Source organism: Brachyhypopomus gauderio, unplaced genomic scaffold (genome assembly GCF_052324685.1).
Source record: "Brachyhypopomus gauderio isolate BG-103 unplaced genomic scaffold, BGAUD_0.2 sc34, whole genome shotgun sequence".
NCBI classification, from domain to species: domain Eukaryota; kingdom Metazoa; phylum Chordata; class Actinopteri; order Gymnotiformes; family Hypopomidae; genus Brachyhypopomus; species Brachyhypopomus gauderio.
The window spans coordinates 3,051,378-3,065,649 of NW_027506866.1; the positions used below are offsets into that span (position 1 = coordinate 3,051,378).

The 14,272-nt window shown below is 44.6% G+C and overlaps 1 protein-coding gene across 1 annotated transcript; it reads left to right on the plus strand.

Moving 5' to 3' along the window:
- Positions 1-1,079: 1,079 nt before the first annotated feature.
- emilin2a (elastin microfibril interfacer 2a) lies at positions 1,080-12,743 on the plus strand. The gene is made up of 9 exons (XM_076984833.1): positions 1,080-1,396; positions 2,169-2,294; positions 4,140-4,315; positions 4,431-6,341; positions 9,901-10,212; positions 10,302-10,346; positions 11,609-11,656; positions 11,808-11,948; positions 12,168-12,743. The coding sequence occupies exons 1-9, from the start codon at positions 1,260-1,262 to the stop codon at positions 12,497-12,499; spliced, it is 3,228 nt and encodes a 1,075-aa protein (XP_076840948.1). The 5' UTR covers positions 1,080-1,259; the 3' UTR covers positions 12,500-12,743.
- Positions 12,744-14,272: the final 1,529 nt, after the last annotated feature.

The window sequence follows — 14,272 nt, forward strand, 5'->3', positions numbered from 1 at the left end:
AGCATCAGGTCGCAGGAGTGTGAGCGGTCATTAGTGTGAATGCTGCTTTTTGCATTTCATGTGACTGCACTGCCCTCTGTTGGCAACTCTATAGCAATAACGACCGACAAATAACACCCAGATCACGCTCCACATTGTGTTGGACAACTTTAGTGTCAGTTCGCTTTTGTTGGAATAGTACCGCCTCAAGCGCAGCTCTGCTTCTTAACTTCATGTGCAGTGATTTTATCAGGCTTGTGTGGAGGATCCAGGAATTTTACACCCCGTGAAAAGATATCACACTGAGCCTCACCTAACAGCTCAATTAATGTGTGGTGACCCTGTCACAGGCTGTCAGAATCATACGTGCTGTTATGCTGGGAAATTCATTCAATTAATAGTTTTTCTTTGATGTCTACATAGGGTAATGATCAAAGACTGCGATTAATGTACTCCAGTTTATTAGACATGCGTGGCATATCAAAACCAATGAGTCTAGTTGACATTGCCTCACTAATGAGCAGTCAGTCAGTTTGTTGTTGTTCAGAGAAGGTTTTCATTTACTCTTATATTTGTGTAATTGTTTGTGAAAGGACATTTAATCCCATGTGTCCAGTGCCATGGTACATGTAATCTGCGGAATCTAATAGAACTGTTCAAAGGTAAAACAGCCCAGAGTGTCTATGTTCACTGAAGAGAAGATCCAGCCTGGCCTTCAACCCACTTACTCATCATCGAATTGCGACGTTTTTAGATATTTGAGAACCTAAAGACCCACACTGGTTTCTATTGTTTGATGCAACCATGAGACTCGTTGGAAACTGACACCACTGTTGTACTACGTGGTTAGGCCTGTTTACATACTAATGAGGCTCTGCGTCGACAAATAACGGTTATAACGTGGTGCTTGAGGTCTGTTGCGCAATAGCACAAGTTAAAAACAAGAAAACATCATGCAAGACACTAAACACAAGAGGCAATAATTTAAAAGCGATGTGTGGCAATTCATGAGTTGGGGGTGTTGGGGGGGCGGTTAGGGGGGTTGGGTGGTTGGGGGGGTTGGGGGGAGTGTTGGGGGGGTTGGGGGTCCCGCCCACACTTTACAGGGTCATGAGGGACCCCTGCAGACTTGAGACACACTTTTTTTCGGACTTCCTCGAACTTGTCTCACGTCTCCATTCTTTCTCCTTATGGTTTGAGAAGGTTGAACTCTAGTCCTACTTTTAAGTGTTGCCTTTAATCGAGCGTTTTGTCTTTTAAGTTGTAGGGTTTCTTTTAAGATGACTCACAAGCAGCGTGTCTTTTCTGTGCGCTTAGTTTTAATGTTTTTGTTGAGCTTTTCTCTCAGTCACGGGTCTCCGTCCAGCCTGTTCCTGGGGACGGCGTATTCTGGACCTGTGCATAGGCACAGAAACAAGTGAGTACGTCTGGACCTCAGCTAGCAGATACTACTACACTCTTATTCATGATGTTATCTGTGTGGAGGGTTTTTTAACTCCAAACGTGTAGACAGATTCTTTCCAACTCGCTGGTCATTGTCCTCACTGTTCGTGGTGACCCTAGGGCAGTATTGTGCTTATAATCAGTGGCACAAAATGCTTTTTAAAATTGGAACGGGTCCTTCTGTAGAAAATAAAGACGTTTTATCGTCCATTTGATTAGAGGATCGCGTGTGGCTGCAGACAGTGAAGTTTGAGGAACATTTTGATAAATTGCCTTGATAAGCAACAGATTAAAACAATGGAAAGCTAATAAATGTGTGCGGATCTTTAATTGGTCTTTAAATTTGCCATGTTGTACTTTCTAGGTTTAATGTATCGCTGTGAACATAAAGCCTTAATTGATATGGTTCATTTTATAACAGTATAACAGTCGTCTTCTCACGGTTTAAGGGCGCTATCTTTAACTGCACCAGACCTGCTGATAACACCGAGAGACAGAGTGTTACCGAGAGAGTGAGTGTTACCGAGAGAGTGAGTGTTACAGAGAGAGTGAGTGTTACCGAGAGACAGTGTTATCGAGATTGAGAGTGTTATCGAGGGACTGAGAGTGTTATCGAGTGCTGACGTTCTGTCTGGCTAAAATCCATGTTTTGGCGTCTTTCCACTCCTCCCATGTTAACCTTCAGTAACATATAACAAAGTATTAACGCATATATATGTCAATTTTGCTGTTTCAACTATTCGCAGAAATTGGTGTGCATTTATTGTTCAAAAGAACGTGAGTTGCGCGGTGCAAGGAAAGGTGGAGAGCCGTGTTGAGCCCGAGGCGTCGCCGTGTCCCATACACCAGCCGGACTGTCAGCAGCACTTGATGTAAGTGAGTGAGGAAGGCGGCGGGGCCGTGTTCACATTGTCCCTGCACTCACACCGACACACTTCAAGGCATAATGTCTACAGAAAGGGAGATCATAGAGTGTTTATTCTAGAATGATTCAGTGCAGCAATTAGACATTGGGTGGACAGTTTAGATGTGTGTGCGTGTTTGTGTGTGTTCATGTGGGGTGGGGTAAATAGACATTCCCTAGACATTTTCTGCACTTTAAGTGCTGTACCCTCATCAACAGGGAGCATAAAGAAATTAAAGACAGGAAACCACATAAGCTCTAAGTGCTGATATTGATTTATAATTCCATTTGTATGGTACACCATATTTAATATGATATATTAGCTAAATGGTTACAAGACATTTTAATTACTGGCACCAGCATTGTGAATATTTTCTCTGGATGGTTATTATGCACTTCAAACTAAGTTGATATTTTAAGAAGCATTTTGCAGTTGCAGTCCATATCTAAATATAGACCTCCTAACATAAGCCATAGGGATTGTAGTTCAAAGAATTCTAACACAAAATGAGTCTCACTGTAGGAAGGGTACAACTGCACCAGCTATAATGCAGGACTAACTTTTAGTGCCACACCAGATTTCAGAATACAGGTGAGGTTTCTACAACAGTGTTTATGAGACATTGTTGGTCCCATAATAAGTCACACATCTTGGTATTATCTAATCTGGATTGTGATTATTTTCATCCATAATAAGTGAAAGCTGCCATAGCCCCTCCCAATCTCAGGAAATGATGTAATCGGTTCTTCTTTGTAAAGTCCCGTTGGATCACTGAGTTTCATCACGTTTCACTCCTGTCAGGCACTTATGCAGAGTGAAAAAATTATTTATGTGGATTTTAAGTTTTCTATTGAGGTTTTAACTCAGGACTACAAGTACCTCTTTGGATAACAGTTTGTTGATTGTTTTTACGTCTTGTATGTTAGGTTGTGAAATTTGTTCTGACTTTCAGACAGAATTTTACTTCTGGTGACGTATGACAATTTTTTTTTTGAGCATAGTTACCTTATTCTGTTACACTGTGATAACTATAGAGGTTGTTCATCATATTTCTGTTATATGTTATTGTTATGAAGTGAAGACATTGGAATGGTTCTTAAATTGAAGATAAAATTGCCATGAATAAGAAGAATGGGGGATGGATACAGCAGGAATAAGATTCTATATTGTTAAACATCAGAAACAAAATATGTAAGTGGCCTTAAAAGAATGAGTATAGCAGCTAAGAGTGAGAAATACACATGAGTATTATTAGCATTGTGTAATCCTCACCATCTGACAGCACAGGAAGTGATTTGAGTGTGTGACTCCACAATACTGTGGATGGACAAAAGTGGGTTTTGTAGAAGCACTGGACCTTAGATCTCCTTCTATAAACCTCTAAAAACTTTTTCTGTGGAGATATGTAAAATATGCCTAAATAATGCTAATTTAAATTGTGACTTTTAGAGAGAAAATATATAAAGTATAATGAGAACATACATAGAACAAACAGCAAACAAAAATTTAAGTAGAATAACCCGAGTGATACTGCATGAAAATAAAGCTATATTTGGGCTGCATTGTGGCTACTAAGATATTTTTATGTTTTAATTATATTACATTACAAAAAAGTAAAAAAACATGCACATATATGCCTTTATTTCACCAGTCTAACATTGTCTGTTTGGGGAATGTTGATTCTAGGTGTACTAGACACAAGTGATTAATTTATTTTAGTGGCAGCAAGCAACTGACTAACGGTCTTTATTCCACTTATTAATAATATTGAAAATAGGTTTTTATTGTGGTGCACTACATTTTCCTTTCCAGATATCGGACCCAGTATCGTCCAACTTACAGTATTTCTTATAAGACTGTGACTGCGCTGGAATGGAGGTGCTGCCCAGGGTACCACGGTCCAGACTGCAGAGACCTGAAAGGCTCTACAAATACACAGACAATAGTTCAACACCAGCCTCAGCCTGGGCACACTCGAACCACTCAAAGTAGGACAGACTTCAGATGAATTTTTGTCCTAGTATCCTTAATGTGCAGTTCATCATAATATAAATATATATATTCTTCTTAAACGTATAAGTTTGCCATTTGCTCCTGTCACAGAGCCAGAGCGTCGAGAGTCACGGCAGCACGACGGTCATCCTGGGGCTGAGAAGACTCGTCAGCTGGAGCAAGAAATACAACGTCTGTCGCAGACAGTGTTGGACCTCCAAGAGACCGTGAGCAGAATAAACACAAACCTGCAGACCCACTTACAGCAGGACACCAGCAAGATGCTGGTCACACTCCTCAATAACATGCGTCCACCAGACAGTGCAAGAACAGGAGACACACAGGGAAGCGTGGCACATTTGGATGGGCACCAGGCCACTAGGGGGCGCATTCACAGTGAAAGGGGGTTGGAGGAAGTTCTAGTCAGGCTGAATGACGTGACAGATGAGCTGAAGAGCAAAGACGAGGCGATTGAAGAATTGCGGGATGCTGTGACAGGACATGACGGGCAGATCCGTATGCTGATGGACACCTCCCAGGTTCCAGCAGACACCGTCGGTTCCTCATCAGACCTTGATGTTCTCCAAACCTACATTGATGGCAAGTTTGATAAACTAAAGAAGGAACTGACTGTGGCCATGAAGGATGAGATAGCCAAGGTGAAGAGTGAATGTGCTGATAGAATCCTTTCTCTTCAGGAGATGAGTGAAGATGGCCAGATGAAAAGCTATGTCAGCATGACAGAACTACTGGAGAGCAAGGAAACTGATCTCAGGAAGGAGATCCGTAAGCTACACTTGGATTTGGCCATGTCTGATGGACTGGTGAGCACTAGCAAACAATCACCTATTACGGAGGATAATACTCACAACTTATGGCAGGAGCTTCAGCGGGTGGCAGAGGCAAACCGAATCCTAAATGCCAGAGTAGACAACGAGTTACAGCACCTGTCCATGCTGCAACTGGAGGATGTGTTCGGGCCTCGGCTGGACGAACTGGAAGTTCAGATGAATGTGACTGAGAGGAACTCCGAGGCCTACTGCTTCTATGTGGATGAAAAAATAACCAAGGAATTATCAGATGAGATGGCCAAGATCCGTCTTCTCTTGGATGACAGACTGAATTCATTGGAAGACCAGTTCACAGCCATGCTGCTTGAAATGACCAACAACTCCTTCCCAGGGCTGTTCAGTGATTCTGTTGACACCGTGCAAAATCAGGTTAATACTAATAAGAATCTGATCCAAAGACTAGAGGACAAAATAAATGGCATCAGTCAGATATGCTCAACAGGCTGCCAGACAGGCCCATCCATCGAGCCTCCAAACTCGAGAGGTCTGGAGAGTATTGCCAAAGATGTGAAGCGCTGTATGAATAAACTGGATGTCCTGAACTCTGATGTCGAAAGCTATTCCATGAAGCTCGTCAATCTAGGGGACAAAATCAATAATCTGTCACTGGAGAATCAGCAGAATGGCGAGAGCACACGTGATCTCTACAACAAGCTGAAGCCTCTAATGGATGATGTGAGCAGTGTGACAGGAGCTATGGCAGGAATGAGAGACTCTGTTAGCAGGTTTAGCAGAGATCTCCAAAGCCTGAACTCTAGTTGTTGCCTTGCAGGACAGGGAGAGTGGGTCCAGAGACCATCACCAGGCACTTATCTACCTCATGAAGATAGAAAGCCAAGTCTTGGTCAATTGAAAGAGCTCCACGACAGATTCAACAAGTTGAGTGGCCAAGTGACCACAGAGCTGAGCCTCTGTAAAGAGAAAGCAGCAGACATGGCCGAAGGCTTCTCTGCAGTAGATGGCAGGGTGGCTGCTCTGGAAAAGGCGTGTGGGAAGGAGAATGAACAGACAATCCAAGTTCAGGGCATGAAAGAGGGTGTGGAGAGACACCTGGCACAGGTGAACTCCTCTCTGCTCACACACTCTAGGGAGATCAACGCACTCCAGACCAACCTGCTCAACATTCAGATGCAGCTTGCAGCACTTAAGGGCTATACAACAAAACTGCAGGGTAAGTCAAAGGAAAAGCTTAAATGTCATGCAAAACTTTTGTGATACTGTAGGTTTGCACAAGATGCAACTTCTTGTTAACACAGCTCCACAAGACTGGAACCGGCCCTGTCGGTTTAGGGAAAGATTCTCACATTTATGTCAGAGGTTTCAACTATACTATTTCAATACATCAGAATTTGGTGACATATTAATCATTCCTTTGAGGAATGATACATGTTTAAAATGAGGGTTACTATTATTACTATTTTACTGTAGTAACTTAAGGCATCACTGTGGAATTCCTGTAAATGAGACAATTTTTACAATCAAAAGAGGAATAAATATATTGAAATATTTCACATAATTTGTATAACTTTGGCTTACATGGAAAATGGAAATTTGACTGCTGCAGTCTGTTTAGCTGTTTACCATATTCACACTGACCAGAGTCATGAAAAAGGGCAACGTATAGTTTCATGCTTCCTGGACTTCATAAGCAGACATGGCATTTTAAGGACATTACAGTTTGTAATATTTTTGAGACTCAGTGTACTGACACTGATCCTCAGTTAAACAGTAAAATGCCATTGTGAATGTGTAATGAGATGCAGGCACACAGACGGAGCAGCGTACCCAGGGTACGCGTACCCAGGGCCTCACATGCCGGCCACACACCAAAACAAGCGGAGAGATCTGGACTGGAGTCATACACAGTTACGGAGTTATTCCCATAAAGAAATACTTAATAGGGTATCAGCATACAATGTGGCATGAAACATTGAAAAGCCTTGTTTTGGTAATGCAATACAAGGTTTTTATTATACTAAATGTTTGTAGAGAAGTAAACTAGAAGTAAAATAATGACCAGTGTTTTTGGTCTACATCAGAAGATGCTCTTTCTCTGTTGTCTACATTCTTTCCTTTTTCCCAAACTTTGTGAGCTCATGAGTCATGGAGACTGCAGACTGTCCTTTGCTGGTCACACCCTACGTTTGCTGCACCTAGTGTTGTAAATGAGAACCGTCTGGTCCTCATTATGCGGCTGGGCCAGCGGTCGGGCCTCTGGAGGTGTGAGCAGGGCTCACTCCCACACCCCACTGCAGATGTTGGGCAGTGATGTCACGCCAGCATGACTTTCGGGTCCGCCCTTCTCAAGGTTCATGACATCACTCCCACTCAGGATGGGTTTCTCGGTTTGCTCACTGTACATGGAGCTGGTGTGCACACTAAAACTAAATGTTTAGATCATTTTAGCACTAAATGAAGACATTTTTAAGTCAGCTGTGTCAAAGTTTCTTGGTATGTAGATCAGCTGGTTGTGAATGTTGTTTGATGGTCATTTTTATTTATATAGTTTGTCATTGTGTCAAAAACAAGATCATGTGTCCTGCCTGAGACACATTTAAAGTGGAAAGTTCATGTGAATATTTCATTTATGAGAATCATTTTCTAATAGTTTCTTATAACAGGGTGGGGTGGAAAATTCTTACAGTGTTTTGTAGTTGTGTAAGCACCCAAAAGTATGTGGAACAAATGCCGTTACTATAGCCAACAGGCCAACTCAGGTTGCTGTTGATGAGCTTTAAGTTTTACTCATTCTCCCTGGCTGCACATCCATTGAGGGGTGAGTAGTTGCACAGTCCTAGAACTGATTCCTACAACCTCATTCAGTGACAAAGAGAGTGGCTGTGTAGGCTCGACATCCACAGTACTTTGTAGATTTGGTTTTTGTTTTCAAAGCTCATTGCAAAATGAATTTAACAACTTTTGTCTGACTCAAGATGCCACATTAGCTGACTCTGACCTTTGAGCAGTCAGATTACAGGCTGAGATCCACGGCCCATGCAGTCATGTTTGGTGAGGAACAACCTGAGCTGGTGTTGAGCTTTCTGATCAAAGCCTTCTGGGTTCTAGTCCCTAAAATATCCCCTAAAAAGATTTGCCACACTGGACATTTTTAACACCCTCCCCCACTGCCACCACCACCAGTTTTATCATCTCCCTTCCTCTCCTCTCTCCTGTCTTTCTCTTCCTGCTGATCGGTATCTTAGTGCCAACACACCTTTTCCTCTCTGCCACTCCATGTGCAGTACAGAGACAAGACGACCAGCTTTTCCTTGATGAATTGTGTTATTGGAACAGAGAAATCTTAAGCACATATTTATCAGTTGGATCAGGGTCCTGAATCCAGGTCCAGTGACCCATCTGGAAGTTTCCAGATTTAATCAGGCTGAGAAGTGTGAGTTTGGGCATTAGGGAAGCAGATGCATTAGTGTGTGTGTGTGTGTCCATGGACAGAACCAACTATCATCTATTTTGTCTTCTGAAACAACAACTGTAAATGAGACCTGTTGTTTTTTAATTACTCTCATTTAGATCCTGTTTCCCTTGTTTGGTAATGTTACCAATGTAGTGCAACCCAACATACATATGTGTACACACAACATACACATACACTTACACAGTGGCAACCCCAACATTCCTGCATAAACCCCGTGACTCTACTCCCCGTGACTCTACTCCCCGTGACTCTACTCCCCGTGACACTACTCCCCGTGACTCTACTCCTCTGTAAACAAGCACTGCGTCTGTGCCCATAGTCAGGGTCTCTCAGAGTCCGTGTCCCTGTGATTCACTGCTGGTTAAGATGCCACATCTGTGCGTGCTGAGTTCTGAGACACTGCACCAGGCCACTGGGTTACAAGCCTGTGATTTCCTCTGCTTGTCAGACAGACTCATGGGAAACGCACAGTTAGATGCCAATTATCTCGTGGGAAATGTGCTGTATGTAGGAGGCTCTGTGTGTTTCTGAGAAAGGTGGTGTTGGGGCAACAGCTAAACGCGAGCGAACTGCACTGACGCATGTACGCAGTGGGCTACAGCCGGCACCGGGCCACTGGAGGGGACCCGTGGGATCTTGGCTGCTGCTGGGTTTTACTCCGATCAGTCACAAGCTGAAAAACGAAGAAGAGAGCTGACGAGACCCTGGAACCGACACGCTGCGTTTCATCTTACACACCAGCACAATTAATAGGCTGTTGCCACATGTGTGGCAGTACAGGACAGTGAGGGCAGTTAGGACACAGTCTTTTTGCAATTTAGTGAGACTTCATTGTGTGTCTTAAAGCAGTGAGTGGGCGAGGAGCCCTAATGTGTTGAGTCATCTGAGAAACTCAGATCATCTTGGAGTCCCTCCACGTAGAGACAGAGTAGATATTACAGCACAACACAGGGGATCCCATACGAAGTATACAGCACAGTTTAAATAATAGCAAATGTTAGCTCGAAAAGTCAAGGGTTTTAGTCTAGAGAACAATAAAGTTATTTTTTTGCAAACAGCATTGCAAGAGTATTAAAATACTGTATTAGGAGTTAACAGCATTTGAGGATTGGAAAGTACATTTTTACATTTACTTTTAAGAAAGTTCTGTTATGAGATGAGTCACTTTTCCCATTAACTTCATGTTTTTATTTTTGGATGATGTGATTTATCCATTTGGTATTTGATCTGCTGTCTCTTTCCCACAAGCTGAACAAAATCTCACTCTTGCTCTCTCTCTCTCTTCCTTTTTACACAGGAGTGCCCAGGACACAGGAGAGAGCTAGCGCTGTCCCAGACTCCCGGACTCAGCTCAGGAGGAAATACGTCCCTGAGATTCACATCCCTTTGATAATCCCCCACAGGATGGTGCCGGTAACTGCCAGCCCCCGACACACTCATGCCCCAATGCAGCCCGGCCGGCCACGACAGCAGCCCCCCGCCCCACGCCGCCCGGCCGTGGAGACTGGGGAGGCCGGGCCCCCTGGCTACGCACGCAGGGTGACCGTACGGCGAGACCACACTTTGGAAGAGTCTGGCCAGCCAGTTAAAGGATTTGCCGGTGCTCCAGGTGAGAGAGTACAGAAGTGATCTGCCATAAGTCTAATGTGACGTTAGCTTGGGCAGTAAAAATGCTTTTATGCTTATCTTTGATGACAGGTCTTCCTCCCATCAGTCCTGTGGCATATAGACCTGGAACAGGAGGTAATCTTATTACCTCACATCACTTCACATATAGACCTGGCCCAGGAGGTAATCACCTCACATATAGACCTGGCCCAGGAGGTAATCACCTCGCATATAGACCTGGCCCAGGAGGTAATCTTATTACCTCACATCACCTCACATATAGACCTGGCCCAGGAGGTAATCACCTCACATATAGACCTGGCCCAGGAGGTAATCTTATTACCTCACATCACCTCACATATAGACCTGGCCCAGGAGGTAATCACCTCACATATAGACCTGGCCCAGGAGGTAATCACCTCACATATAGACCTGGCCCAGGAGGTAATCACCTCACATATAGACCTGGCCCAGGAGGTAATCACCTCACATATAGACCTGGCCCAGGAGGTAATCTTATTACCTCACATATAGACCTGGCCCAGGAGGTAATCACCTCACATATAGACCTGGCCCAGGAGATAATCACCTCACATATAGACCTGGCCCAGGAGGTAATCACCTCACATATAGACCTGGCCCAGGAGATAATCACCTCACATATAGACCTGGCCCAGGAGGTAATCACCTCACATATAGACCTGGCCCAGGAGATAATCACCTCACATATAGACCTGGCCCAGGAGATAATCACCTCACATATAGACCTGGCCCAGGAGATAATCACCTCACATATAGACCTGGCCCAGGAGGTAATCACCTCACATATAGACCTGGCCCAGGAGGTAATCACCTCACATATAGACCTGGCCCAGGAGGTAATCTTATTACCTCACATATAGACCTGGCCCAGGAGGTAATCACCTCACATATAGACCTGGCCCAGGAGATAATCACCTCACATATAGACCTGGCCCAGGAGGTAATCACCTCACATATAGACCTGGCCCAGGAGGTAATCTTATTACCTCACATCACCTCACATATAGACCTGGCCCAGGAGGTAATCACCTCACATATAGACCTGGCCCAGGAGGTAATCACCTCACATATAGACCTGGCCCAGGAGATAATCACCTCACATATATACCTGGCCCAGGAGGTAATCACCTCACATATAGACCTGGCCCAGGAGGTAATCACCTCACATATATACCTGGCCCAGGAGATAATCTATTACCTCACATCACTGAATCTAGGTTTTGAATTCTAATTGATACTTCATAAGCGTCATGCTTATAAATATGATTTTTACATATACATTTTGCAGTGATATGCCCTAGTTTGCTCATTTAGTTTATTATTATTTAGTATGATCAAAGCCTTTTTTTTATTAGTTTCTGAAGTCCTTTGGAATCCTGCACACAAACTGGTTGCAACACCAGGTAAATGTAATGCTTTTTAGAGTGTAAGTGAACATTTTACCATCAAATGTAAAACAAAAAAAATGGGTCAATATTGTTCATGATTGTGTGGATTCATATCAGATATTTAGATCATCACATTTCTTTTTCATTACAATAATCTGTTCCACAGTGGCGTCTGAGAGGAACTGGTTTGCAGACCCCTTCTCCTTCTCTGCTGGACTCACACAGCAGATGTTTTTAGGGGACTTTGGCATCATTCGCTTCAACAAGGTGCTGGTGAACGATGGAGGACATTACAACCCCCAAACAGGTCTGACCTGAGACACGTGCTGCTTCTACGACCTCCACTCTGACTGCTGCTGCAGTTGTTGACAATACAAGGGTTATAAAGTGCAAGCTAGAACAGCCAATTAATGGTGTGCTGTTTTAACTGAGCTGTACTGAAAATGAGAACGTCCAACCTTCTTGAACGAAGCTCATTTGTAAGCCGTGTCCTAGTTGGCAGCTGAATTCTCCTCGTTCTCCACAGGGATCTTCACAGCGCCTGCTGACGGCCGTTACCTGGTCACGGGACTGTTGACGGCTCGGCACCGCGAGCGGGTCGAGGCCGTACTGTCCGTCTCTGAGCGCAGCGTGCTGAAGCTGGACTCGGCGGGCCACAGCGGGGCGAGTGAACCCGTTAGCCGCCCGCTGCCGTGCTGGTGTGGAGGCTCGGCCTCCTTCAGCGTGGTCCTCTCACTGCGAGCGGGCGACCGCGTGGCGCTGGTGCGCACAGCCGGAGCGCTGGCCGTGTCTGAGGCCAAAGAGGTTCTGTCCACTTTCAGCGCGGTCTTCCTTTACCCACCTCAGGTGCGGCGATAACCTCTGAAGACGTGGCTGCTTATTCCTGAAGATCATTGCAAGTCAGGGGGACACTGGAAAGAAAACGAATCACAGCCCACAGGAAACCAGCACCGCTGGCAGACACTACAGGCTCGGCCTATAAACCCAAAGATATTTAGCAATAATCTCCATGTTTCTATTATATAAATCTTAAGTTACTCAATCTTCTTAAATGAAAAATGTTGGTTTATATATATTTAAAAACATTAAATTAACAATTATATATTTTTCATTTTAGTCGACTTTTGAGTTCAGATTTTTGTGTTTAAGCACAAATGAAGTAGCAAAATTAAGTTTTACATGAGTAATAGTTGCGTGCATTGAGCCATATTTACTCAAGTGAAACGTCATACCAGATTTATATGGAGTTTAATTGTTTTTTTAAACAATGGAGTAAAAGCAGTAAAGAAAAATGGTTTCATAAATTTGTGATTAAAGAAAATTCCTAGAGTAATGAAACTTTAGATGATTTATGGCATGAGTGTGACCGTCCGTCTCCAGAAGACAGGCAGTCCTGCCCTCTCTCCAGAAGACAGGCAGTCCTGCCCTCTCTCCAGAAGACAGGCAGTCCCGCCCTCTCTCCAGAAGACATGCAGTCCCGCCCTCTCTCCGGAAGACATGCAGTCCCGCCCTCTCTCCGGAAGACATGCAGTCCCGCCCTCTCTCCGGAAGACATGCAGTCCCGCCCTCTCTCCAGAAGACATGCAGTCCTGCCCTCTCTCCAGAAGACAGACAGTCCTGCCCTCTCTCCAGAAGACAGGCAGTCCTGCCCTCTCTCCAGAAGACAGGCAGTCCTGCCCTCTCTCCAGAAGACATGCAGTCTTGCCCTCTCTCCACAAGACAGGCAGTCTTGCCCTCTCTCCAGAAGACAGGCAGTCCTGCCCTCTCTCCAGAAGACAGACAGTCCTGCCCTCTCTCCAGAAGACAGACAGTCCTGCCCTCTCTCCAGAAGACAGACAGTCCTGCCCTCTCTCCAGAAGACAGGCAGTCTTGCCCTCTCTCCACAAGACAGGCAGTCTTGCCCTCTCTCCAGAAGACAGACAGTCTTGCCCTCTCTCCACAAGACAGGCAGTCTTGCCCTCTCTCCAGAAGACATGCAGTCCCGCCCCCTCTCCAGAAGACAGACAGTCTTGCCCTCTCTCCACAAGACAGGCAGTCTTGCCCTCTCTCCACAAGACAGGCAGTCTTGCCCTCTCTCCACAAGACAGGCAGTCTTGCCCTCTCTCCAGAAGACATGCAGTCCTGCCCTCTCTCCAGAAGACAGACAGTCCTGCCCTCTCTCCAGAAGACAGGCAGTCCTGCCCTCTCTCCAGAAGACATGCAGTCCTGCCCTCTCTCCAGAAGACATGCAGTCCTGCCCTCTCTCCAGACTGCTGCTGCAGACTGTTGCCTCCTCCCTGCATATTTCATGTTATTTATTGCAACACTACTTGCACTTTTAAGGCACAAAAAGATACGTGACTTGCATTTTCATATTGCATTTCTCAACATCTTGAACCAGATGCTCATTACAGTCATCTAATTAATAAAAGTTAAAAAAAATGAAAATATCTTGCTTGTGGTGTAAAGAGGCTCAGCTAGTAAGTCTCCATTCACATGATCAACACACCGTAACCTCCAAGGTCTAGTAGTATCTGTTTTTCTCCAGTGGGTTCCACTGTCTAGTCTATTCCTAGATGTGCTCCACAGACAGAACTGTTCAACATACTCTGTGACGGACAATGGAAAGGAAAAAGTGGACTTGAGTGTCAA

What these genes read in the sequence shown, in the direction of transcription:
- emilin2a (XM_076984833.1), top strand. Translation starts at nt 1,260, where the DNA reads ATGACTCACAAGCAGCGTGTCTTTTCTGTGCGCTTAGTTTTAATGTTT. An exon ending in GCACACTCGAACCACTCAAA is followed by an intron (nt 4,316 to 4,430) that starts GTAGGACAGACT and finishes CTCCTGTCACAG; the next exon opens with AGCCAGAGCGTCGAGAGTCA. An exon ending in ACATTACAACCCCCAAACAG is followed by an intron (nt 11,949 to 12,167) that starts GTCTGACCTGAG and finishes CGTTCTCCACAG; the next exon opens with GGATCTTCACAGCGCCTGCT.